Source organism: Hippocampus comes, unplaced genomic scaffold (genome assembly GCF_001891065.2).
Source record: "Hippocampus comes isolate QL1 unplaced genomic scaffold, H_comes_QL1_v1.1 scaffold92, whole genome shotgun sequence".
Taxonomy (NCBI): Eukaryota; Metazoa; Chordata; class Actinopteri; order Syngnathiformes; family Syngnathidae; genus Hippocampus; species Hippocampus comes.
Window position 1 is genome coordinate 3,198,424 of NW_017805379.1, and position 24,449 is coordinate 3,222,872.

The 24,449-nt window shown below is 43.4% G+C and overlaps 5 protein-coding genes across 6 annotated transcripts in view; 3 read left to right on the forward strand and 2 right to left on the reverse strand.

Moving 5' to 3' along the window:
• Nucleotides 1–183: 183 nt before the first annotated feature.
• Nucleotides 184–4,491, reverse strand: LOC109517443 (SH2 domain-containing adapter protein F-like). The gene is made up of 8 exons (XM_019872620.1): nt 4,273–4,491; nt 3,224–3,470; nt 2,905–3,006; nt 2,660–2,822; nt 2,282–2,542; nt 1,822–1,993; nt 1,073–1,192; nt 184–971 (listed from the first exon to the last, which is right to left on the reverse strand). Exons 2-8 carry the CDS (start codon nt 3,464–3,466, stop codon nt 785–787), a joined length of 1,248 nt encoding a protein of 415 aa, XP_019728179.1. The 5' UTR covers nt 3,467–3,470; nt 4,273–4,491; the 3' UTR covers nt 184–784.
• Nucleotides 4,492–5,138: 647 nt separating this feature from the next.
• LOC109517239 (coiled-coil domain-containing protein 94-like) lies at nt 5,139–8,248 on the reverse strand. Its single transcript, XM_019872267.1, has 8 exons — nt 8,055–8,248; nt 7,773–7,873; nt 7,320–7,491; nt 7,096–7,190; nt 6,819–6,982; nt 6,246–6,388; nt 5,581–5,740; nt 5,139–5,351 (listed from the first exon to the last, which is right to left on the reverse strand). Exons 1-8 carry the CDS (start codon nt 8,076–8,078, stop codon nt 5,224–5,226), a joined length of 987 nt encoding a protein of 328 aa, XP_019727826.1. The 5' UTR covers nt 8,079–8,248; the 3' UTR covers nt 5,139–5,223.
• Nucleotides 8,249–9,183: 935 nt separating this feature from the next.
• Nucleotides 9,184–12,135, forward strand: LOC109517445 (cocaine- and amphetamine-regulated transcript protein-like). The gene is made up of 4 exons (XM_019872621.1): nt 9,184–9,552; nt 10,775–10,992; nt 11,084–11,164; nt 11,817–12,135. Exons 2-4 carry the CDS (start codon nt 10,852–10,854, stop codon nt 11,922–11,924), a joined length of 330 nt encoding a protein of 109 aa, XP_019728180.1. The 5' UTR covers nt 9,184–9,552; nt 10,775–10,851; the 3' UTR covers nt 11,925–12,135.
• A 666-nt stretch (nt 12,136–12,801) lies between these two features.
• LOC109517450 (microtubule-associated protein 1B-like) lies at nt 12,802–21,148 on the forward strand. The gene is made up of 5 exons (XM_019872633.1): nt 12,802–13,093; nt 16,255–16,854; nt 17,702–19,794; nt 20,235–20,576; nt 20,885–21,148. The coding sequence occupies exons 2-5, from the start codon at nt 16,434–16,436 to the stop codon at nt 21,038–21,040; spliced, it is 3,012 nt and encodes a 1,003-aa protein (XP_019728192.1). The 5' UTR covers nt 12,802–13,093; nt 16,255–16,433; the 3' UTR covers nt 21,041–21,148.
• Nucleotides 21,149–22,812: 1,664 nt separating this feature from the next.
• The window catches only part of gadd45bb (growth arrest and DNA-damage-inducible, beta b), a 5,062-nt gene continuing 3,425 nt past the window's right edge, over nt 22,813–24,449 (forward strand). The window contains exons 1-2 of one of the 2 annotated variants that reach the window (XM_019872634.1): nt 22,813–22,953; nt 24,085–24,186. In XM_019872634.1, coding sequence (XP_019728193.1) covers nt 22,910–22,953; nt 24,085–24,186 — 146 coding nt within the window. In that variant the 5' untranslated portion in view covers nt 22,813–22,909. Of the gene's footprint in view, nt 22,954–24,084; nt 24,187–24,270; nt 24,384–24,449 lie in introns of those variants that run through there. The other variant, XM_019872635.1, reaches the window with a different exon arrangement.

Here is a 24,449-nt window from a genome sequence, read left to right on the forward strand (position 1 = left end):
AGGTGGAATTGAAAAAGGTGGAAAAAGAACAACAAAATTGTATCAAAACATCCCTAATGTTAAGGATTATGTGTTACTTTATGCTGATTTGACTTTTTTTACACCCCCCCCCAAAAATAATTATACATATATATATAAAAAGATTACATTGAAGCAAGAATATTGATGCTGCACCAAAAAAAAAAAAGTTAAAAACAGAACTTTATTTTCAAATCTTAGAAAACAGATCAAAGCTACATTTGGATGACAAACGCACACTTTCAATGTGCCTCGAGTATCACTAAAGCTGTTCTGGATTTGAGGAGACATTGCAAGCTGCTTGAGTCATCCACTATATGGGTCACTAACACCTAAAATTACAGGCGACAGGAAACTTGAATCTACAATTGACTGATACAACGCTGACATTGGGCGGAATCTTCCTAACTCCAAAATCCTCAGTTTTCAGGAGAATCCCTAAAACAAATGTTTGTTCAATCATTAACATTGCATCTTCAAAGAGCACGAGCCATTTTCAATGCTTGAGATTGGTTAAAAAGAACACCCACACATATGGACTGACCAATGAGTAGAGATTTGTGAAACAATGGTGACATTTACCAAATTGTGATGTAGGAGGTTCCGCCCCGACGCCAGCGATATGCATAAACAGTTCAAGAAGATCCTTTAAAATGTTCCAGTTCAGCGCTCAGCTGTTGGCCTTGGAGTCCATGTTCTTGAGGCACCAGGCTGAATTTGAGCTGCCATGAAATTTGGCGCGCGTAGTGTTTTTGGCTGCGCCCCGTCAGAGCGTCTGCACGATGACGGGATACAGAAGGGACATGTGCTCGGCCCCTCGGATTGGCAGTTTGTGTGTGCTATAGTAGTGGATGACCTCCGGGATGGTGGCAAAGGGGGGGCTGTTCTCACCCAGCACAAAGCAGCCGTCGGCGGAGCGCGTGAACTTCATGTGCATGAAGCCCTTGCAACTCCTGGAAGACAGAACGACAAGAGTCAAACTGGACCCAGTGAACAGTGGGACCTCTCTTTTTCGAAAGAGGCTCCGTTTCTGTGTGTGGATATGCGTAGAAACCTGAGCGAGAGAGAAAAGTCGTTGCAGGAGGTCTGGCTGTTCCTCACTAGGTAGGAGCTCTCCTTGCACAGGGTCAGCAGAGTCTCTGCCTCGGAGCGGTTTAGGGCTCCATGGTACCACCTGCACATGGATTTTTTGGGGGGAGGGGTGGGGGGAATAAAACGTGCATTGTGTTCTGATATATTTTTTTGATGATAAGATGCACAGCAGGTCACATTGGCCCAGTGACATTGCTGGCAAGATACAAAGACAACAGGTGGGTTAATTAACCCCCCCCCACCAAAAAAAAAAATCAAGTAAAACAAAAATAAACCCAGCAGCAAATTTATCATTAAAAAAAATTAGTTTTTTCCCCCTAATCCAGGAATACAACAGAAGAGTTAATAATTTAAAAAAAAAAGAAACCGCTCAATTAAAAAACAATTTAAAAAATATGTAACAAAAATATATTTAAAAAAAATAACCCCAACAGATTAATTTAAAAAATTACCCCCCCCCAAAAAAAATGTACAGCCAATACAATAACTTGTCATGTCAATTTGACCTGCAATATAACACGAGGGTTAATCACTATAAAGGACGCATATTTAAAAAATAATTTCAAGCTTAAAAAAAAAAACCAAAGCCGGCAGAAAAACGATACAAAAAAATGCAAGTTGAAAAATCTACGGGTCAATTTGAGCCACAGTCCAACAGGAGAGTTAAATGATAGACATTTGTGATTGAAAGGTGTTGACGTGATGCCTCACACTTGTTTTTCTAGCGGCAGGAAGGGGTCCACTCTCTCTCCGAAGAGGGGGAGCGCGTCACAAACCAGACGCAGGGTGTTGGAGTCCGCTGCCGCCGCAGCCGATGTATTAGCGAGCCTGCTGTGCTCTGTTTGGACGCGCGAACGCTCCCGCTCAGCACCCTTGAACTGAACTATGGACAACAAGCAAGAAGTGGCAGCTTAGTCGTCACATTTAAACCAGGCTCCAATTTCGGCTACATCAAGTGACCCAAGACCCATTCAAATATTTACAATATGTTGGTTTAATTGACATTACTCTGATGTAATTAGTATTCCAAAAATAAATACATGTGCATTACAAAAAAGGTTCGTTGCTTTTTGAGAACGCTGGAACTGGCGAATGGCATTTCCACCAATTTAATTGAACGTTTTGGACAGCGCCCCGCGGTTAAGAATCACTTCAGAGATTTGAGACGCACCGGCGAGCGCCTTGGAGATGTCGTCCTTCTTCCACTCCCACGGCTGGTCGTACTCATCGGCTGGCCTTTCGTCATTCTGGGGCAGCCGGCTCTCCCTATCGTCCACGGGCGTAAGTGCGCCGTCGAGCCTGTGGTGGCGTTGATGCTGCTGTTGCGTCGGTGCCGTCGGAGCCACGCGGCCATGCTGTCGGGTCCTTTCCTCGTACGGGCTGTCGTATAGCTGGTTGCCACTGGCGCTCGTGCACTTGTTGCGCTGCATTTCTGGAGAGACAAAGACACGAGCTTCTTTTGGCTGCTTCCCTATATGGAAACACTTCACCATATTGCAACATGTATCGATGTATGTCTGTAAATGTACAGTCATTTCAAGAACAACACCTGAAATAATCTGCTGAGCCTCAAAAGGCTCCATGTAGCTACAGCTGTCTGACGGTGTCGATTCGTGCTCCAAGCCGGTCTGCGTCTTTGCGTCTGGGCGGGCGTCGAAGGGGTCCGAGTAGTCCGTGTCGGCGTCCGGTGCTACCGGGGCAGAGGGCAGCACCTGGGCCAAAAATCAAAGGACAAAGGGCAAATTGAGATTTATTTGAGTGCGGGTGCAAAAGCGGACGAGGGGGTGGTCTTACGGGCTCCTCTTGAACAGTGACGGGACTCAGGGGAATCTTACAATGGCCAAACTCCTGAGACTCCACTTTAATTAGTCTGTGTTTGGGAGACAACAATTTCACCTGCAAACAACACACTTAATCAATCACATGCATTTTTATTCAATAGTCTTTTTGTAATAACATTCATAGCTCTGGGTTTTTTTTAACCACTGAATTATGAAAAAAACTGCACAAGTATGATTTGACAAAGCGCATTGTGGGGTGGATGTCCATAATTTGCGGATTTTCCTGAATCACTGGATTAAAAAAAAAACAAAACGAAAATTGTGTGCCGTACCTCTGCACCAGTAGACAGGCTGGGGCAAAAGGAAGGGAATGGAGGCAGGCTTATATCCACGCTTCCGTAGCCGCCGCCATTTCGGTGCTCCTTGTCCGAGCACTGGTATGGATCCTCAAAGTCCAGCTCCTTTTGAGCTCGGTAGGCCCGCAGGATCTCACTCTCGCTGTAGTCTGGTCTCGGAGGTTGCGGGGGGTCACGCCGGTTACCAAAGTTTAGGTAGTCCTTCAGCCACTTTGCCATGGATCTGGAAATAAGAATGTACTGTTTATTATCGTGCATTTTAATTCCTTATTGTGGGAAATATTTGTATTGATTTTCATTGATCAATAAAAGTGTAGGAGCGTCAGAGGCCACATCGGTGGACTGTTTTGGCTGTGAATCCATATTAAAGTATGATCGCCTCATTTTACATAATCACAAAAATGGATTAATCACTAGTTTTGAAATGAGAGGCTAGTGAAAACTGTTGAAAATATGATTACATTTATTTGCTCACAATATCTCAAACTTTTTTTTTTTTTTTTTTAAAGGGAAGACAAATTTCAATTACGGTATTTTAGAAAGAATGAAATCAAGTCGATTGACGTGATTTGCTTTGGTGGGACACATAAAATGATGTGGCGGACCGGATCTGGCCCCCGGGTTTTAACTTTGACACCTGTGCTTCAGGGCATTTTTCTATATCTTTTCATGACGACTCATATTGAAGTCTACCGGCGTCCTAATAGTCACTCCATGGACGTTTTGTTGTTGTTTTTGTTTGGTCGAAAAACACACCTGAATGCTTTTGGGGATGCATTTTACGATTTGGGAGAGAATCCGAAAACGAGTTAGCCTGCTAACTTACGGTAGCGAGCATGCTCGTTAAATGTATTGACGCGCGGATTCGGTGGCGATCAGATAAAGACGACCCGAAAATACGTACTGAAAGTATCGTTGAAAAGCGTGACGTATTAACGCCGAACTTGAAGGCGAGCGAGACATTTAACTAGTTAGCTCCGCTCCAGCTAAGCTAAGCTAAGAGTTGACTTGTTTGAAAAGCTCACCCTCCTTCTTCCCGTTGACGGCTGCTCTCCGTTTACTTTACACGGCCCACCTCTTCCATCCGCTGTTTCTTTTGGGACGCTTTTAAGTCAGAAAAGGCAAGGTTCGTAGGGTCTGCAGCACTCGTCATTGATGGGCTTACGGTTAGCCAGCAAGCTAACGTTAGCCTGGCCACAGCGGTCCCTTGTGGAGACCGACAACACGCCCCGCGGCCGCCGGCTGAATAGGTGAGGCGTGACGTCACACACTGTGCATTTGCCCTCTCCATTTTTTTGCCGGACGTTTTCGTAAAAATTGTAGATCAAGAATTATGAACATATGTTAATGTGTATCAAGAGGTTTCGCTGCATCAAAAAATGTTGTTCCGCATGAATTAGTTCCAGAAAATGATGTTGGGTTTATGAATACATTCCCCCACAGCCGTGGCTCAACATTTAAATAACCTTTATCAGATTTGATGGTGAAATCACAGACATTTCCAAAAAGCACCATCTTTCTTTTTCATAACCACGGCAATGAAAATGAAACCCATCTCGCCATTGCCCCAGCACTTTGTGGGAAGTGGGATGAGGGCTTGCTCATTGCATGGAAGGTCCGCCCCTAAAACAAACAGATTTCATTGTGGCAAGAAAGATGCAATCCAAATATTTTTTAATAATTCTTGATCCTTTATAGTATTTTTACAAAAGCACCCTGCAAACATGTTTTCAATGATAATGTGTCTTTCTAAGTTTTACATGTCACAATTTAAAGCCTAAAATTGACTTCCACTTAATTGTAAGGAAGGCAAATATCTTGCATGCACCTATAAATATTTAAGACTAAACATTGAGTGTTGTTCGTTCACAAGAATTCAAAAAAACTTCAATTACAGTCAAAGATGATTTATTTCAACACTAAAACATATTTAATGAATGGCATTGTGTCACAGGTGCACAGATGCATGTTCACCCTCATTCGCTGTCACTGCTCTCACTGTCTGAATAAGCACCGAGCAGGCTGAGCGACGACGATCCATTCGGGGCAGCCGTACAAGGAGTTGAAAGGTTAGCCGTGCCGCTAACTGGGGGCGACTTTTTGTCTGTAAAGAGAAAATATATTCTTTTATTTTTGGTTCATTGGAAAAATAGTTTGGTGACCCAAATCCCACGGCTGACGAATGGCATAAATGACCACCCCATACCCAAAACAGTTCCAAAAATCCCTTCTAGGTCGGGACTTGAGTTCTAGTCTCTATTCTTAAAAAAAAGCTGTTTTGTGACAAAATGTGCATTTTCATGGAAGAATAAAGCGGCTTTGTGATCACTTACTAATAAAGCCTGGACCGTTAACTGTTCGTGAGCTCGCGGCAGTGGTCTTGACTGCCGTTTTCTTGCGTACGACGAGTGATCCGAGAGCGCCACCTGCACCCAGCGTGCCCACACTCTTCTCCCAGCTCTCCATCTTGGCCTTTTTCGCCGTGACGGTCCCCTGTGACACAACAAGAACCATTTCTCTGACAGTTGTCAAAAAATGGCAACTTCTACAGGAAATGTGAATGTTGCCAAAGGCCAAATTCTCAAGTCTGCAAGTCATTTCTGTCTGGCTGTTATGAGCAAGAAATATTTACGCCACGTTGAAAATGTTAAAATAACAAATGAATTCTGACGTACGATAAATGTACATGAGAACCAAAAAACAAAAGGGATAGCATATCTTCTTTCTGTGATCTCTCCTTTTTTCCCCTTCCACAAATAGTGATGATTGTATATTTTTTGTAACGTCCTATGAAGAGTTTTTTTTCTAGTTTTCTAATTTTTATAAACTTTCAAAAAACGTTTTCCACATAGAATGGGGTGAAAAAATGCCAGAAACCCCAAAAAATAAAGATACCCGAAATATTTCAACATTTATTTTCTTTTTGAATGAAAACAGGCAAACCGTGAACATGCGTGGGGGCAACTGCTCCTCATAGCCCTTGTGTGGTCATACATACGTGTGTTTCTACGGGTTTGTCGGCTGTGAGGATGTCCGTTGGATTGTCTGCGTTGGAGGACTTTAGTGACGAGATGTCCCGGCTGTTGCTGCTGCCGTCCTCTTCGTTGTCAGAGTCAGAGTCTCGCAGTCTTTTCACCAGCGCTCCAGGAAGTGTGAATGTTGCCAAAGGCCAAATTCTCAAGTCTGCAAGTCATTTATGTCTGGCTGTTATGAGCAAGAAATATTTAGGCCATGTTGAAAATGTTAAAATAATAAATGAATTCTAACGTACGAAAAATGTACATGAGAAGCATCTCTCTCCTTTATTTCCCCTTCCACAAATAGTGATGATTGTATATTTTCTGTAACGTCCTATGAAGAGTTTTTTTTCTCAAAATGTTTTTTTTTAAACTAATTTTTATAAACTTTCAAAAAACGTTTTCCACATAGAATGGGGTGAAAAAATGCCGAAAACCCCAAAAAATAAAGATACCCGAAATATTTCAACATTTATTTTCTTTTTGAATGAAAACAGGCAAACCGTGAACATGCGTGGGGGCAACTGCTCCTCATAGCCCTCGTCTGGTCATACATACGTGTGTTTCTGCGGGTTTGCCGGCCGTGAGGATGTCCGTTGGATTGTCTGCATTGGAGGACTTTTCCGACGAAACATCTCGGCTGTTGCTGCCGCCGTCCTCTTCGTTGTCAGAGTCAGAGTCTCGCAGTCTTTTCACCAGCGCTCGCTCCAACATGTCTCTGTGCAACACATTCACGTCACAATGAGCAATGACGGAGCATCTCAAGTTGAGTCCAAATTGCGTGAGCCCCATTTTTGGGGGGGGTAAATATCTACTGTCATGTCCAATTACTTGGTCTCCCGCTCGTCTTCTTCTTTCTCACGCTCCCTTTCTCTCTTCTCCAGTTCTCGGTACTGGCCGAGCATCCCCTCAAAGTCTGTAACGTCCTATGAAGAGTTTTTTTTCTCAAAATGTTTTTTTTTAAACTAATTTTTATAAACTTTCAAAAAACGTTTTCCACAGTCCGTCTAGAATCACGCGCGGACCATTTTCAATGTCGCACGTCACCTTTGTCACATGGCCACGTTCCTGCTTGAACTCACCTTGAAGGTAATCTCCGCCAGGCACCGAGTACACTTGATGTAAAAGCGGAAGATGGGGAGTCCCATGTACAGTTGGTTCTGGACTGTCTCTTTACGTGCATTGAACTTCTTTCCCTTGTAGATGTACTCGCCGCAGGTTTTACACCTGTACGCAATCAATGAATTATTATCATATGGCAACAAGCATTTCATACAGGAGCCTAAGCAGATACATGTGCGCTAACATCGTCTCACTTTTGGCACATTACAAAAATCCCCTGTGAAAAAAAAACGATTTTTTAAAATGTGATGATTGTAATTGTAGGATGAATTTGAAAAGGTGAAGTGTTTTGGAATCAAAGTTTAGGGAACTATTGGGGATTCAACTCTTAAAATAGGCACTTCCATCCATTATTTGTGACTATTTGTTGATTGTGGTACACTTACCTCATGTTGAATGGTGCCATCAATCTGACCACATACTGTCGATCTTTGGGAAGTTTAAGTTTCGGGATTTTGGCCGGATCAAAGTCCGGAGGGTAATATTTCTGTAAATAAATACATAACACGCGTCAATACAACCTGCAAACACATTTGATTGAAGTAAATTGACCATTTAATGACGGGCCGATTCTCTCTCGCTCGGCTAGCTTGATAATCGTCACTGTTCATCACATCCGCACACTATAGCGATGAGTTATTAATTCTTCGTTCGGAATTTATACTTACATTCAATACTTTTCTTTCTGACATGCTTACAGTCGCTCCACAGACAAATTGAACAAGGACAACTCCCACTGTACTGAAGTAAATCTGTTACGTTTAAAATAAACTTCCGGTTCTTCTTCTTCTTCCTCACGCGTCAGGCCGGGTGGATGCATCTGTGTCGTTTTTCTGCCTCCTACAGGCCATTCTTCTCATTGCATTTTTTTCTTTATTCTTTTCTTTTTGTTACAATAATCCCCTGTGAAAAAAAACGATTTTTTTTTTTAATGTGATGATTGTAATTGTAGGATGAATTTGAAAAGGTGAAGTGTTTTGGAATCAAAGTTTAGGGAACTATTGGGGATTCAACTCTTAAAATAGGCACTTCCATCCATTATTTGTGACTATTTGTTGATTGTGGTACACTTACCTCATGTTGAATGGTGCCATCAATCTGACCACATACTGTCGATCTTTGGGAAGTTTAAGTTTCGGGATTTTGGCCGGATCAAAGTCCGGAGGGTAATATTTCTGTAAATAAATACATAACACGCGTCAATACAACCTGCAAACACATTTGATTGAAGTAAATTGACCATTTAATGACGGGCCGATTCTCTCTCGCTCGGCTAGCTTGATAATCGTCACTGTTCATCACATCCGCACACTATAGCGATGAGTTATTAATTCTTCGTTCGGAATTTATACTTACATTCAATACTTTTCTTTCTGACATGCTTACAGTCGCTCCACGGACAAATTGAACAAGGACAGCTCCCACTGAACTGAAGTAAATCTGTCACGTTTAAAATAAACCTCCGGTTCTTCTTCTTCTTCCTCACGCGTCAGGCCGGTGGTACACTTACCTCATGTTGAATGGTGCCATCAATCTGACCACATACTGTCGATCTTTGGGAAGTTTAAGTTTCGGGATTTTTGCCGGATCAAAGTCCGGAGGGTAATATTTCTGTCAATAAATACATAACACGCGTCAATACAACCTGCAAACACATTTGATTGAAGTAAATTGACCATTTAATGACGGGCCGATTCTCTCTCGCTCGGCTAGCTTGTTAATCGTCACTGTTCATCACATCCGCACATTATAGCGATGAGTTAGTTATTAATTCTTCGTTCGGAATTTATACTTACATTCAATACTTTTCTTTCTGACATGCTTACAGTCGCTCCACAGACAAATTGAACAAGGACAACTCCCACTGTACTGAAGTAAATCTGTTACGTTTAAAATAAACTTCCGGTTCTTCTTCTTCTTCCTCACGCGTCAGGCCGGGTGGACGCATCTGTGTCATTTTCTGCCTCCTACAGGCCATTCTTCTCATTGCATTTTTTCTTTTTTCTTTTCTTTTTCTTTTTAAATTCGGTTCCCTTTTTTACTTTAACAGACACACCTACGGACAATTTTGAGTCGCCAGTTAACCCAACGCACGATTCTGGATTTATGGGAGAAAGCACATGCAGCGGGACAAAGTAGTGTATGAGCATTCGCCTGTGATCGATAGTGAGAAAGCCCTTGAGACAGACGCTGTGGATTCAAAAGTAATTTTGAAAATCTTCCATTCGCCCTCACCTCTCCTCAAATGAAATACATTGACAACACTAAAAATAGATTTTAAAATATTGGAAACAAATATTGAAAAAAAAAACATGGTGAACCCGAGTGTATGAGCATTCGGCTGTGATCGATAGTGAGAAAGCCCTTGAAACAGACGCTATGGATTCAAAAGTAATTTTGAAAATCTTCCATTCGCCCTCACCTCTCCTCAAATGAAATACATTGACAACACTAAAAATAGATTTTAAAATATTGGAAACAAATATTGAAAAAAAAAACATGGTGAACCCTGAATCTAGTGAATAGGGAGTGATGACCAACACAGTGTGTGTGTGTGTGTGTGTGTGTGTGTGTGTGTGTGTATACACGACTACCTTTAGGTTATTCCAACAAGAGGAAATAGGATGGTGATTACAGATTTGTGTCAACATGTGTTAACCTGGCCTGCTTCCCCCTTCTATTGGTTTTATTGGACAGTGGTGAAATGCACTGATTGAATGCAATTCTTAAAAATAAGTGACCTGGGAAATATTAAAAGGTGGACAAAAATAATGTAAATTGATGAGAATAAAATTGAGTACAATTATGGTGAACCCCCTTCCCTCAATAATGTGATTGCGGTTTAATATGTGATTATATTTTACGGTCCTCTTCACATGTATTTTTTAACTCATGTAAAGCCTACGGTAATAAAAATTGTTGATTACATAAAAAAATTTTAAAAAAATGAATTGTTCATTCGTCATATTGTATTTTTACATGTATTGGTTATTGGTCCATCTTCTGATCAGATCAGCAATCGGTTATCATTAAAAAAAAATCCTGATCATGTAAAGCTTACGGTAATAAAAATTGTTGATTACATAAAAAAAAAAAAAAAATTTAAAAAATGAATTGTTCATTCGTCATATTGTATTTTTTAAATAAAACCTTTGCTCCGTGTGCCATGGATTCACCTGCAAAATAAAAGTTGCTCTGCAAAATTCAAACGTTGCTCCTCAAATGAAGCCATTCTTTCACAAAACTGTTCTCGACAGCAAAACAATTATTTCAAGCTTTGAAAAGTGGAAAGGCTACGTCTAATGGGCACCCATGACCATCCATAATTCCTTTGGCAAACCCTCGGTGATGAGGTTCACGAGGGTCATTTCCTCCATCAATATTTCAGACGCTCGCTGATGTCACAGCACCCTATAAAGAGCGGGAGTACACCTCCAAAGCCAACCTTCACTTGACATCAGCACCATGTTGAGCACCCGGGCCTTCCTCCACCTCTTCCTCCTCCTCGCCACCGCCGCCTTCCTGTTCACGTCGGCTACCGAGGACGCTTCGGTGGAGACGCGCTCGCTGGATTTCACGCTGAAAAGTCAACAGGAGAAAGATTTGGTGAGAGCGCCATGTGTGGGCGTTTGTGTGAAATAAGAGCTGGTTACACACAGTACAGTACTGCATATGTGATTTGATGGCTTTTATACAGATTGATGCTTTACAAGAAGTCCTGGAGAAGCTGAGGAACAAAGAGATGCCCTCTGAGAAAAAGCTGGGCTGGCTGCCCTCGGTAAGTCCAAACTTACCCTGTACTCCTGTCGCAGTTTTATTTGACTCACTTTAGTCCTTTGATGCTTTTATTGAGCATTTTTATTTTACTTCAAACTCATTCACTCCCATTGACGGCCATGGACATAAATGATCACTTTTACTGGGCTGTATATTATAGTCAAGTCAAGTTTATTTATACAGCCGTGAGTCCCAAATCCCAGCATGGAAAAACTTAAAACCCAATTTGGTGAGAAAAAAGAAGAAACCTTGATAAGGGACCACAGATGGGAGATGAAAGTTTCTGTCCAGATGTGCTGTTTCACCATTTGTGCTAAATTATGCATTGCTTAAAGGGCGCAACAAGGCAACACCAATGCTATTCGTGATCCTGTCTATGGTGTTTTGCATGATTGGTTAGCATTGAGCTAAATTGATTTTCTGGCACTACTGTATTTAGCATTTATTTACTTTTCATGTTATATTTAATTTTATTTTGCTGGTTTCTATTCCCGCTTCTTCATGGATTTTTGTTGTTGCTGTTTTTCTTTACTTGAAAAAAGAATCCGCGTTCCGTTAAATGCAAGTAGTCTTTTGGCCGAGTTGTATATTTTATGAAGGCAACTGTCAATTTAATTCACACAAAATGAACCTTTTTTTTTTTGTTCTTTCAGTGTGACGCAGGGGAGCCATGCGCTGTGCGTAAAGGCTCCCGAATTGGCACGCTGTGCAGCTGTCCGCGAGGGACTTCCTGTAACTTCTATGTCCTCAAGTGCTTGTGAAAGATAACAAATGATGCCGGGGTCCATTGCATTGGTCTGCATACTGTCCTGTTTCATGTGTTGTGACAATTCCAAGCGTCATATGAAAATGGCTCAACAGTTGTTTTCCTCAGGGGCAACTTCCTTGTTATTTTGGTGAGAATATCAAATATAAGATAAGTACATGTTGTGCCTTAAGTCATTGTTCTAAAAGAGAGGGGGGAAAATGGAATGTTTGTCCTTGGCGTTGATATGCGAGTGACTTTGGTTCATAATATTTGTGATTACAAAAACATTTGTAGTATTTTATCGGCACCCAAACGATACCACAGTACAAGAGCAAATATTAATCAGAGATGGCGTGCCCCTTCAAATATTTTTGAAGCAGAGACATTGTTTGCTTGCGCAAAAAGGATTTTACCATGCGATGTAATTTGTTGCTATGTGGTACCCGAAAAAAAAAATCCACCTGTTGCTGAACCTAACCCTTAATTCATAAATATTACAAAACGTATGACTAAATTGCATATTATATTACTGTTATCATATTATGCATTAGAGGGGAAAAAAGAGGGCAGATTCGGAATCAGTACATCAAACAGCATCTATGATTGAAAAAGAAAAGCATTTTCATTATATTGCTATATAAAAAAAACACATAAATGCACCACAACAATGACCAACATGCCAATAAAAATGTAGCATATACAGATTAAAAAAATACATGTTAAACTTTTTAGATTGATTGGTCTATAGTATGTTGCGTTAGCTAAATATATATAAAATTAAGAAAGCAACAATTACTACGACAGTATAAAATTATGATGTATCATTATTTATGTCCACGTTTTGATTCATTGAGATTTTAACTTATTTCAATTTTATTCTACTAAATTATTACGCAGCCATGTCTTCTTTTGTTTATTGAATTCTTACATATTTTCCCCCATTATTTTCTCCATAGGTAATAATAAAATGAGATCGTGACTATACTATTTATTATTTTCTTCGCGCGTTTCTGGGGGGGGGCAATTACGTCACTCGCGTCATCCAACATGGCGTCCAACAGCCGGTTGCAGGAGGAGGAAGGCTGAGGAAGAGGAAAAGGAGGAGGAGGAGGAGGAAGAGTGAGCGGGACGCCGCACCGATCCTCGCTGCTCGCCCTTGTCGGACAAAACCCATCCGCACAGGTACGTTTTCAATTCATATTTCTATGTTTTCCACAAATCTTAATCATGGAGGGAGACGCAAAGAAACAGGCTTGATGGTGACACCGGAGGATGGACTGCACGTCAGTAAATCATGTGGCCAGCATCCGACCCTACAGTCGCATTTTTGTCGGAATTACATAAAAATCATACATTACGATATCAAAGCAAAAGCCTCAATCGGTAATTGTGTGCGTGCGTTTATTCTGATAATCTGTTCAATCTGTACCCGATGCAGGCGACTGTCGAAATATGACCATCACGTTTCATAATATGATTTTGACACAATCTCTAATTCCACAGTGCAATGGTACCTTGAGAGACACGTTTAATTTGTTTCTCCTCTAATCATATTTCCCAAATTGAATGGAAATGTCACAAGAAGAGAAATATACAGTCGGGACTCAAGGAAATTCAAATGAAACCATTTTTCTCCATACTTTTTCCCTCATCTGTGGTGATCATTCTGAGGTGTGTGTCTTTGCCACCTGTTGACAGTACAAGACAGTCAAGAGAGTCGTACGGACACACTACACTGGAGCTAAAATAATATTCCTTTCTCAGCTTCTCAATGCGGGAATAATATGAGCCATTCTTCACAGAGGATAAAGAACATACCGCTGTGAATTATCGGCACAGATATTTGGGATTTTGACGCATGTCGACATTGACCTTTTTTAAAAAAAATCTGACGGCTGATTCAAAAATGTGTATAGTTGAGGGAACTATTTATTTAAATTTTCAGTTAAGTTTATATGTGATGCTATTGACCCAGGGAAGTCTGTACCTTTATTTTTATTTTATTTTTTTAATTAAAAAAGAAAAGTGAAAGTTAAGATTTTAGTTATTTAGAAATGTTGGAAAACTACTGTAAAAAAATGATAAGGAGCCATTTACTTGTTTAAGTTTTCATTGAATTATTTTAAGACATCCTGAAGACACTGAGAGCTGACTGGGCTTTTTGTTACAATTTTTGTCTCACATCATAAATACATACATATTTCTATTTTATTTTGTTATCCAGTGTTTCTGTCATTATATCATTAAATTAAATGTATATTTTCATCTTATTTTATCCATGAATCTGAACACCACTTGGCCAGATTTTTTTGTAATTCTTTTTAAAATATTTTCCGATATATATTATTTTCATATGTACTATTATCCATGTCTATATATATTTTTACATTATTTTATTTCATATATTCAGCTCTTTATGGTATGACATTTTAAATTTAATGCATCTGTTTTCATCCATCTCTGGGAGCGGCCATTTTGGCCTCATACCGCCCTCTGCTGTCAACTGAAATTGATATCGAACTGCCGTCAGGCTCGCATTGCAAACTTTGCAGGTCACCTGTTTTGGGGATTTGGTCTTGTGATGTCTATTTTGATGTTTGACATCAACCAGAGCATCATTAAATTGAAACGTTCACATTGCTTTGAGTGGCGCAAGTGTACCTAATGAAGTGACTGGTGAGCGGGAGCGAGGTTCTCTGCTGTCAAAAGGATTTTTTCAGCGACGCATCAACTTTTAATGAGGCCGACGTTTCAGCTTAAGTGCACACAACAAAGTGTTGTTGGCGATCGCAGGTATTTTGCTCCTGGGATGTCGACTCGAAGCCTGTCGGCCTGCGGCAATTCCCTTCTCATCACACGGCTTGGCAATAGTGCCCTGCCCTGCGCCAATCCCGAAAATAATTCGTGCCTTCCCAAAAAAGGGATTGGAATTGCGTATAAATGCCACAAGAAAGTAGCCAAGCCCGTGAAAAGTAACAAACTATCAACGCCTTCTAGCATGCACACAATCATGAGCGCATGTCACATAAACAATTGTAAAGTGGTGCCTTGAGTTACAAGTTTAATTTGAATTTCAACTTTTTTCTTCTGTTTGCAACTTTATTTCTGTAAGATGCTTTAACTTGTAAAATTACAGCCGATAAAAATTGCCCTTTTTTTGCTGACTTTTCGATCTGAGAAAAATGACACTTGCATTTTGGTGAAATGACAATTTTATCGTTGGAAGATGATGACTTCATTCTTGTATAACTGTGATTTTGTTGTTTTAATATTCCATTTTTTCTAATTTTGTGGCTGTGTTTTCATGATATTACTTTTTTAAATTTGGAAAATGACATCTTTTTTCTTGGAAAGTTGCGACTATTGTCAAATTCTGACTTCATTCTTGTAATAGTACATTTTTTTCTTTTCTTTGGAGCAGCATATGAAGGCTGAAATCCAAGTGGACAAAAAAAAAAAATCCAGTCCAACTTTCACATCCAATTTCATGGAGCAAATTTAGAATTTTGGTTGTAAATGTAGATCAGAGCTTCTGGTAGGGTTGAGGCCAGCAGGGAAGGTCTGAACTGCCCCGATGGCCCACCACAGCCTGTTGCCATAGTAACCCGCCCTCTTGGGAAGGAAGGAAGTCGAGTGAAGGGCAGCAACAAAGTGAAGTGAAAACAATAGAGACTCAAACCCATACATAAGCTTTTGGTGGATTTTTAAATCAAGGACAAAAGTATCAGGGCAACATAGAGGAAGTGAAAATGGGGCAAAAAAAAAAAAAAAACCTGGCATCCGGCGATTCCCATTTTCTGCAGCTGGTGGAGTTTTCTCAAATGAGGCCGCTAATCTACTACGACAGTAGTCTCTTGATAATGCCCCATACCGAAAATTAAGTCAGCTGGAGTTGGACTCGGGTGCAAAAAAAAAAAAAAAAAACTACTGTTTTGTTAAAAAATGGATTTGATGCATTGCTTTAGCGTTAAAGGAACTGGTCAGCTGCAAAGGTACGTTAGCATGCAGATTGATTCCCGCCTATTACACTGTTGAGTCACTTAATTTTTTTTTTTTTTTTTTTTTTTTTAATGACTTCACTCATGGCTCCCAATAAAGAACTGAGATTTTGTGGTTGGACAATTGTGCACACCTTGTTAACTTTAACCCGAACTGCGGACATGGACATGTGAAATGGAAGTCAACAAAACCTTATCCGGGACGTGAATGTGAGGACATTCATGTCCCGGATAAGGTTTTGTTGTTCTAGTAGGCTTTTTGGATATTAGCCTCCAAAAACCTGCCGCTTAAACGAGGGTGTGGCGACACTTAAGATGACTTACACGGTCCCTCTTATCCTTCAGTTTTCAGATGAAGACTACGCCCCCTCTTCCTCACCTTCCTCCTCGCATCCCCCGTCCAAATTCAGCCGAACGGTGAGCTGCCCCGGCAACAACAGCGTCACCAGGAGGAAGACCCTCCGGTCCGCCTCGGGAGTCGTCGCCCTTCACGCGGACACCTCCCCGAAATAAAAAGTGGTGGAATGGCGACCCTGAGCCCAGCGTCCCCCTTTGAACTCCTACCTCCACCCGCCACGGTGGGCTTCCTCAAGTTGTCCCGTCCGTGCTGCTACGCCTTCCCCGCAGGTCGCGGCGACTGCGCCTTCTTCGCCGTCAACGGCTTCACGGTCCTGCTGGACGGCGGCTCGGATCCGCGGGCTTGCTTCTGGAAGCTGGTGCGCCACCTGGACCGCGTGGACGCCTTGCTGCTGACCCACGCCGGCGCTGACAACCTGGGCGGCGTCAACAGTTTCCTGGAGAGGAAGGTGGCCGAGACGCAGTTAGACACGATGAGTGACGAGGGGTCTGCGAGGCTCATCTCACCGGAGCTTGGGGTGGTCTTCTTTAACGCTCCTGGAAGGTTACGGGTGGAACAGCGGCCCTCCGAGTTGAAGGTTTCCAATTGTGAGCGCACACTCAGAATGACAGTGAACAGAACCTACACATGAAAAATTGCTGGGTTGTTTTTCTGAACCACTCAGTGGGTAGCTGGGGATTTTTCCGCACTAAAAGGCGCACTGGATTATGAGGCGCACCTTCAATGAATGCCGTATTTTGTAATTTTTTTCATGTATTGGACGTAGCGCACTATAAGACGCAATCTACAATGCATCCACTAGATGGAGCTACGATGGAGGAAATGTCAACGCGCGCGTGAGCGCGAACACGAACACGTACGCACTGGTTCAACCAATCAGCGCCGACCAACTCACGATGAAGGAAATGTCAACGCACGTGAGCGCGAACACGTGCACTGGTTCAACCAATCAGCGCCGACCAACTCACGTCACAGATCAAAGAAGCTTTGAACAAACGACAACAGCTAAGCTAGCTTAGCTGTTGAGTGCCGTTGCTACAGAACGATCAAATGTCAGTCAAAATTATTTAATAAAGCAGCGACACAGTTCACTGAAGCAACAGCAAGTTATAACATTGACTCGTTGACGTTGAACTCTCTTGCCGCTGCTCTATTTCCGTCTTCAACTGCGCCACCGATCGCCTTAAGTTTGAACTCTGCGTTGTTAGCATGTCTTTAGCAAGGAGCCATTTGGGGGGGGTCGACATATTACCGTAATAACCATACACAAGGCGCATCTGATTTTAAGGCGCGCTGTGAGCGTTTAAGAAAATGGAAGGCTTTTAGGTGCGCCTTTTAGTGCGGAAAATACGGTACTTTGACCCACGCTTTGGCAGGTAGAAGACATTTAAGTTGTAAAGTCTAACGGAATTCTTTCAATCATCGTCTCATCAGGTGCGGACAACGTCATGAAGAATCTAAACCAGGCAGCTGTCACTCTACGCCTGTTGAAGGAGTTAGACATCCAACCTCATCCCATGTTTCGACCACCGGTGGCCCCTCCGGAGCCCATCACCTTGTTCCAAAAATTGGGCGTGGGACAGCTGGACTTGTACATCCTCACTCCAGCCAAAAACAGCCACGAGTACCAGACGTTCATGCGGGACTGGCCCGACGGGGCGTCCCCCCAAGGGCTCCCCCTCGCCGCCCTCGCCTCGGTGTCCGCCCTCCTCGTGTGGCACCCGGCTTGCCCCCTCGAGAAGGTGGTCCGGGTGCTGTTTCCGGGCATTACTCCGCAGTCCAAACTGCTGCGGGGCCTGGAGACGCTCAAGAGCTTGGCCTTCCTAAGGAAACCCACGGTGACCACCGGGGACCTGGAAAGGATGGGCTTTAGAGGGAAAACTAAACGGACAGAGAGTCAGGACAGTGTCCGTTCCCAAGGGAAGGAGGTGGCCAACAAACCAGGAAAAGAGGCTAAGAACACGGGGAAACTATTGGTCACAGAAAAGAACGGCTCCAAGAAAGCGAGTGGGAAGGAGGCTAAAAAGAATGCAAAGCAGGGCGGCAAGGGAGAACATGTCGTCCTGAGGAACGGCGTGGGGAGGAAGGAGACCCTCACGTCCAGACCAAAGAATAACAACAAAACGCTCAAAAACGACTCCAAAACGGATTCCAAAAAGATAAAGAAGACATCCGGAAAGGAGGGCAAGAACGCACACATCCAGACCGAACTTAGCAACTCCAGACCGGACAACGAGGCCACAGTAGACGAGTCAAAACCGAAGGAGAAAGAGCCCCGCGGTGCCTCCAAAACATCAACCCCTGAGGATATGACTCCTGATTTCCTCCGACTTCGGGAGGAAACGGAAAGAGAAGAGGCGGATACGGCGGATGAGAGGAAAAAGAAAGGTGACGGCCAAGGGAAGGGGGCCGCAGAAAGTCCCGGAGAAGGTGCAAATCCGCAGGACGCTAAGACCGCAGACCAGCTCGGAGTTGCGAAGAAACCAGCAAAAGTGGTCGGATTCCCGACCCCGTTGAAGCAGGCGCCAAAGAACGAGCCGAACATCGAGTTTGACTTGACCCCGACCGAGTACACCCTCCTGGACGGTGCTTTGAGAACCAGCCCGCCCTCGCGATCGTCCTCGGATAACCAGGCCACCTCTGAGGAGAGGACCGTCGAGCAGAGTTCCCCGGATTCCCGGCCCAACAGCGCCGGCCACACTCCTTATTGTCTGTCTCCGGATGACAAGTGGTGCAACAGAGACGCCCTCGGCAGGCTGCAGGCGCAACGAGCGGCAGAAGTCGCCCAACCCAATGTTTCAACCAAGCCGGCCCAACCCATCCCCAGAGAGAAACACCTGACTTTCCTCTCTCTGGGGCCCTTGAAGGACGGGGCCTCCGACCCGTCCGCCTCCGTGGCCAACACCACCACCTCCACCCACTCCATGCCGGCGGAGGTGAGCTCGCCTCAGTCCACCGAAGTGGACGAGTCGCTGTCCATGTCTTTGGAGCACGGCCCCGCCTCGGGAAGTCAGCGGGAGGCGGATGACGGCGGCCATCATCCCAACGGTGGTCATTTTGCCGCCATGTCCAAGAAGCCTCTCAGGTCTTTGGCGTCGGAAGCGGGGCGGCCTCCGGTTCCGGGCGCCTTGCATTTTGAGACAACGGCTCACGACGTGGACCTGTGTCTGGTTTCCCCTTGCGAGTTTCAGCATTTCAAAGCGCCAGACTCCGGCTCAGGCGACAACGTCCACAAGGACGCCGCCAAGGACGTGACACCGGGCGAATCAAACGCCCCCGTCTGCACGGAGGAGTGTCCGTCCACCACGGCCGACGGAGTCCTGGACTCGGACGAGGAGGAGTCGTGCGGCATTCCCACAAACCTGGACGCCTGTCAGGCCTTACCCCGGGACCCGCTTCCCGCCCGGCTCAGGGATAGCCCGCCTCTGCCTCCGCATCCCGACACCACCATGCCCGTCCCGCAGTCTGACGCCGGTGCTCCTGGCAAGAAAGTAAAAACGAGTGCCGTGCGAGGGAAAACGCCCGGGGTGAGTGAACACCAATTCTTCACAGTAAACGGCTCCGCAGCATTGTTGTAAAATGTTTGGAATATTTTCTACATTAGTTGAAACATCGATTTTTTTTTTTTTTTAAATTAAAAAAATAGCTGAAAATTTGTTTTTTTTTAAAAATGGTACAAAATAGTATGCAGAACCCCATGTTTGTTATCTCCAAATTCTTCTTCTAAATTTTTTTAACCCTTTCAGTGACGGCGGTAACTCCAGTGGACAGCTTTTTTTTTTTTTAATGTTCTTTATGTGTAAACTTATACAATCTTTTCAAAAAATCGACTTACCAACTACTATATTTTTTTTAATCATTGGTGTATTTATTTTTTTTTTTTGTATTATTTTCTGATAATGATTGAACAGCAAACAACAGGTCAGGCCGGACACCCGAGTAACTCCGAAATTGAATTTGTTCTTAGGTGACGGACTCCACCCTGAAGCCGAGCCCGGGCAAAATCCAGGCAGGAAGCGTCATCACAAAGGCTAAAAAGGACGCGACGTCGTCACGTGCGTCCAACACTCGCCTGGCAAAATCGGCGCCGTCAGAGTGCCCCTCCTCCACCGAGGACGCGAGCATCTTCGTGGACCTGGCCTACGTCCCCTCCGGGGCGGCGTCGCCCACCGTGGGCGTGGACTTCTTCAAAAGCGTCCGCTCATCCTGTTACGTCGTCAGCGGCGACTGCCCCGAGAGAGAGAAGCTCATGCGGCAAACGCTGGACGCGCTGCTCCACGCCAAGACGGGCTGGGAGCACGCCACGCAGGTCAGAACGCCGACATGTTGCGCGTCATGCAAGTAGTGTCGGAAAGTTCCATGGACTGCCACTTCCAAACAAATTAGTAACATTTTTTTTTTTACATATTTTCATTTCCTTAAATTGGTTGAATAATTGTACAGAAATGACTAACAATAACATTTTTATGATTGAAATAAACAACTTTTCACATTGTACGTAGTAAGACAATGTTTGTTTTCTCATTCAATAATTGATGGCTCAATTACAAAAAAAAAAAAAAAAAAAAAAAAGAATGACAATGCAATTTCAACATTTCTGCTCTTGCGCTCGCGCAGGTGACGCTGATCCCCACCTTTGAGTCGCCGGCCATGCAGGACTGGTACCAGCAGACGGTCGAGCGTCAGAGAGAGCTGGGCGTGCTGGTCCTGGGCTCCAACAGCACCGTGGCCATGCAGGACGACACCTTCCCGGCCTGCAAGATTGAGTTCTGAACAACCACTGCTCCGGCGAGAGCCACTGTATTTGGCTCCGGCCTTCCTGTGTAGAGTTTGCACGCCCCCCCCCCTCCGCCGTGCCTGCATGGGTTTTCTCCGGGTACTCCGGTTTCCTCCCACGTTCCAAAAACATGCATGGCAGGCTGATTGAACACTCAAAATTGTCCCTCGGTGTGATTGTGAGCGCGAATGGTCGTTCGTCACTATGCGCTGCGATTGGCTGGCAACCGGTTCAGGGTGTCCCCCGCCTACTGCCCGAAGACAGCTGGGATGGGCTCCGGCATGCCCGCGACCTTTGTGAGGATAAGTGGATTAGAAAATGGCTGGACAGAGAGCGTTTCATCCGCATCGTCAGGGATTAGAGAAACGAACCCAACCCATTCCAGGCTGCTATTGTGATTGTAATCCGTTGATACTGTCGCTGCTTAAATGGGATTGTAACGCAAGAGAACATTGCTTGTTGTTGTTGCCCGTGTCATGATTGTCACATAGATTAGAGTTCTATTTTGTCAGGCCCGGCCGATTTAATCATCTGATATAATTATTAGCTCTTTAAAAAAAAAAAAAATCTGACGATTTGTTGTTGATTTATGAATATTTTTAGTTTGTAACACTATACAAATGGAACAATGACTTTCAACCTTCTTACCCCCAAAAAAGTTTTTTTTGTTGCTGATTTCTCTTTCTGTTGTTAACTGTAAAGGACAAAGTACTACGAACCAGTCCAATGTTCTGCCTGTAATGCCAATCTTTATTTTATTTTTTTTACCTTTGAGGGATAAAAAAAAAAGTTATTTTCCTTCATTATATTTTGATTAATCAGCTGATTAATCCATTATTGGAATTTCTTTTTTAGGCAGATATAGCAGAATCTGCCTTAAAACAAAAAAATCTGTATTTGCCGGGCCGTAATATTTTGCGCATCATACAGAGTGACGATGACTTTATGTAAATCAAATAAATAATATTTGCCCTGAAAAGAAAGTGTAAAGGTGTCATTCGGGGCGTGAACGACAACGTGAGTTTGGAAGCATTTCCCTGACAGGAAACAAGATCAGTTAGCTGTACTTTTAATTCAGTACAACATTTAAAAATATTTCCTAAGTGACATCTGCCCTCACAACTACAATAATGCGCACATTTTAATCAATAGCATTGGATTCTGATTTGAAGTTTTTACTTAATATTTAGAAGGATGTTTTTTTTTTTTTTGGGTTATCGATTTTTTTCTGCATGTAAGTATTTCTACAAGTTTTTGTTTATTTATTTGTGCTCCAAAGATGATGGCTTTCATTTTAACAATTCCGTTCTATATTTTTTTTTCTACAGCAGAAAAGGATTCTTTGTTTTTACACTTTTTTTTACGGATGTTTTCTTAGAAATAAAAACAAATTATATTCGTCCGGTTTTCATTCCAGTCAATAGACTGAACTGAAACATTCCAAACAGGTTCTTGTTGCAGAAATCTGAGCTGGACTGTTTTCTCCTTTTGCACGTCAGTTTGCTGTGCGTGCCACGAGAGGTCACAGACGTACGTTTGTTTAGCCAACACAATCAAACGGTGACGTTATTAAAAAAAAAAAAAGACTCAAAGAGTCATCAAGTTGTTGCACAAACGTCGTCACATTCAAAAAAGCGGAAAACACTTATTGTGACGTCAGCTGACCTCACCGTGACAACACAAGAAGGAAAAAAAAATCAAAGCAACGACGCAAGCTAAAGAAACGGCTCAGCCAATCAAAACGCAGCACAGGTTTCGGTAACCAACCCCCCCACCCCTTCTCCCGAAAAAAAAAGTATTGCGACATTTGCGGCCACCGAACAAGCAGCAAGTGCGCACTCACGCGTTTGTTTTCCCCTGCAAGCATGAGTCCGGAGGGGAGCTTGACTTCCAGCGTCACCGAGAACAGGTGAGCCCCCAAGCCGACTTGCGCTCGCTCTCGTCGGCTTCAAGTCTCGTGGAGAAGTCGGTGGAAGAGCGGAGCGCGTGGAAGAGGGGATGACATTTTTTTTTTCCAGTTTTAGTTTTCGAACTATTGACTACTATTAACTTTCTGAACGTTTTAAAAGTATTACTTCATTTTTAGTAGTTTCTAATATTTTTATTACCTAACCTGATTGCCTGCGAGAAGTCACATGACCCGAAGCAAGGGTGGCCAACCGACGGCCCAGGGGCCATTGGCGTCCATTGTGCTGCGCTACACAATTAGCATGTTTATGTCGTGTATTTTCCTCACAATACAAATAGCAAACAGATATTTGTGGGACCCCCCTACTAAGGATGCATTTTTAGCAAACTAGTGTTTTCGCATGATGCATTTTCCTGCACAGTACAGAGCTAACCTTTGTTATGGTTTATGGTCACCAACATTTGACGCATTTTGTTGCACAATGCAGATGGATCGTGCATTTTGCTTCCCAGTGCAAAGAGCTACCCAGCATGTGTTTATGGTCACCCACATAAGACATATTTTGCTGCACAATCCAAATGTATCGCATGTGTTTATGGTCCCCCGCCTTAGATTTATGCAAAGAGGTAACATGTTTATGGTCCACCTCACGTTGATGCATTTTGTGTTTCATTGGAAAGAGATATCGAAGTGATATTTATGGCCCCCCCATCAAGAAAGCATTTTCAGCAACCTACTGTTTTTGGTCCCCTTCCCAATTTGCATTTTTGCAAAACAGTACAGAGTGATCACACGTCTCTGGTCCCTTTCCTTGGGATGTACTTTGCTGCATAATCCCAAGAGCTAAGGTGTTTATGGTCACCCTGCTTGAATTTTTTGCGGCTCAGCGCCAATGAGCTAGCAGGTGTTAATGGTCCCCTTCCTTAGATGCATTTTGTAGCATAATGCAACAGGCTAACATGTTGATGCATTTTGCATCTTATTGGAAAGCGCTGACAGTGCCGCACAATCTAATGAGCCAACGGGTCTTTGTGGTCCCTCTCCTGTGGATGCATTTGTTTTTTTGCATCCCAAAGTGCAAAATGGTGTTGCTTGCAAAACTGTGAACCAGTGTTTATGGTCCCCTTTCAGGATGCAGTCGGTAGGCGTGGCGCTGGAGGAGCTGCTGGTGACGGCTCAGAAACAAGAGTGCCTGACCGTCGGCATCTACGAGTCCGCTCAGTTTCTCAACACGTGAGTTGAGCTCGTCCGCTTACATAACTCCGGAAAATGTACCACATATATATATATATATATATATATATATATTGTTTATGGTCCCCTTTCAGGATGCAGTCGGTAGGCGTGGCGCTGGAGGAGCTGCTGGTGACGGCTCAGAAACAAGAGTGCCTGACCGTCGGCATCTACGAGTCCGCTCAGTTTCTCAACACGTGAGTTGAGCTCGTCCGCTTACATAACTCCGGAAAATGTACCACATATATATATATATATATATA

What these genes read in the sequence shown, in the direction of transcription:
- LOC109517443 (XM_019872620.1), bottom strand. Translation starts at nt 3,466, where the DNA reads ATGGCAAAGTGGCTGAAGGACTACCTAAACTTTGGTAACCGGCGTGAC. An exon ending in GCCTGTCTACTGGTGCAGAG is followed by an intron (nt 3,007 to 3,223) that starts GTACGGCACACA and finishes TGTTGTTTGCAG; the next exon opens with GTGAAATTGTTGTCTCCCAA. An exon ending in CATCTCCAAGGCGCTCGCCG is followed by an intron (nt 1,994 to 2,281) that starts GTGCGTCTCAAA and finishes TGTTGTCCATAG; the next exon opens with TTCAGTTCAAGGGTGCTGAG.
- LOC109517239 (XM_019872267.1), bottom strand. Translation starts at nt 8,078, where the DNA reads ATGTCAGAAAGAAAAGTATTGAAT. An exon ending in CAGAAAGAAAAGTATTGAAT is followed by an intron (nt 7,874 to 8,054) that starts GTAAGTATAAAT and finishes ATTTATTTACAG; the next exon opens with AAATATTACCCTCCGGACTT. An exon ending in ATGGCACCATTCAACATGAG is followed by an intron (nt 7,492 to 7,772) that starts GTAAGTGTACCA and finishes GATTGCGTACAG; the next exon opens with GTGTAAAACCTGCGGCGAGT.
- LOC109517445 (XM_019872621.1), top strand. Translation starts at nt 10,852, where the DNA reads ATGTTGAGCACCCGGGCCTTCCTCCACCTCTTCCTCCTCCTCGCCACC. An exon ending in GTCAACAGGAGAAAGATTTG is followed by an intron (nt 10,993 to 11,083) that starts GTGAGAGCGCCA and finishes GCTTTTATACAG; the next exon opens with ATTGATGCTTTACAAGAAGT. An exon ending in AGCTGGGCTGGCTGCCCTCG is followed by an intron (nt 11,165 to 11,816) that starts GTAAGTCCAAAC and finishes TTGTTCTTTCAG; the next exon opens with TGTGACGCAGGGGAGCCATG.
- LOC109517450 (XM_019872633.1), top strand. Translation starts at nt 16,434, where the DNA reads ATGGCGACCCTGAGCCCAGCGTCCCCCTTTGAACTCCTACCTCCACCC. An exon ending in TGCGAGGGAAAACGCCCGGG is followed by an intron (nt 19,795 to 20,234) that starts GTGAGTGAACAC and finishes ATTTGTTCTTAG; the next exon opens with GTGACGGACTCCACCCTGAA. An exon ending in GCTGGGAGCACGCCACGCAG is followed by an intron (nt 20,577 to 20,884) that starts GTCAGAACGCCG and finishes GCGCTCGCGCAG; the next exon opens with GTGACGCTGATCCCCACCTT.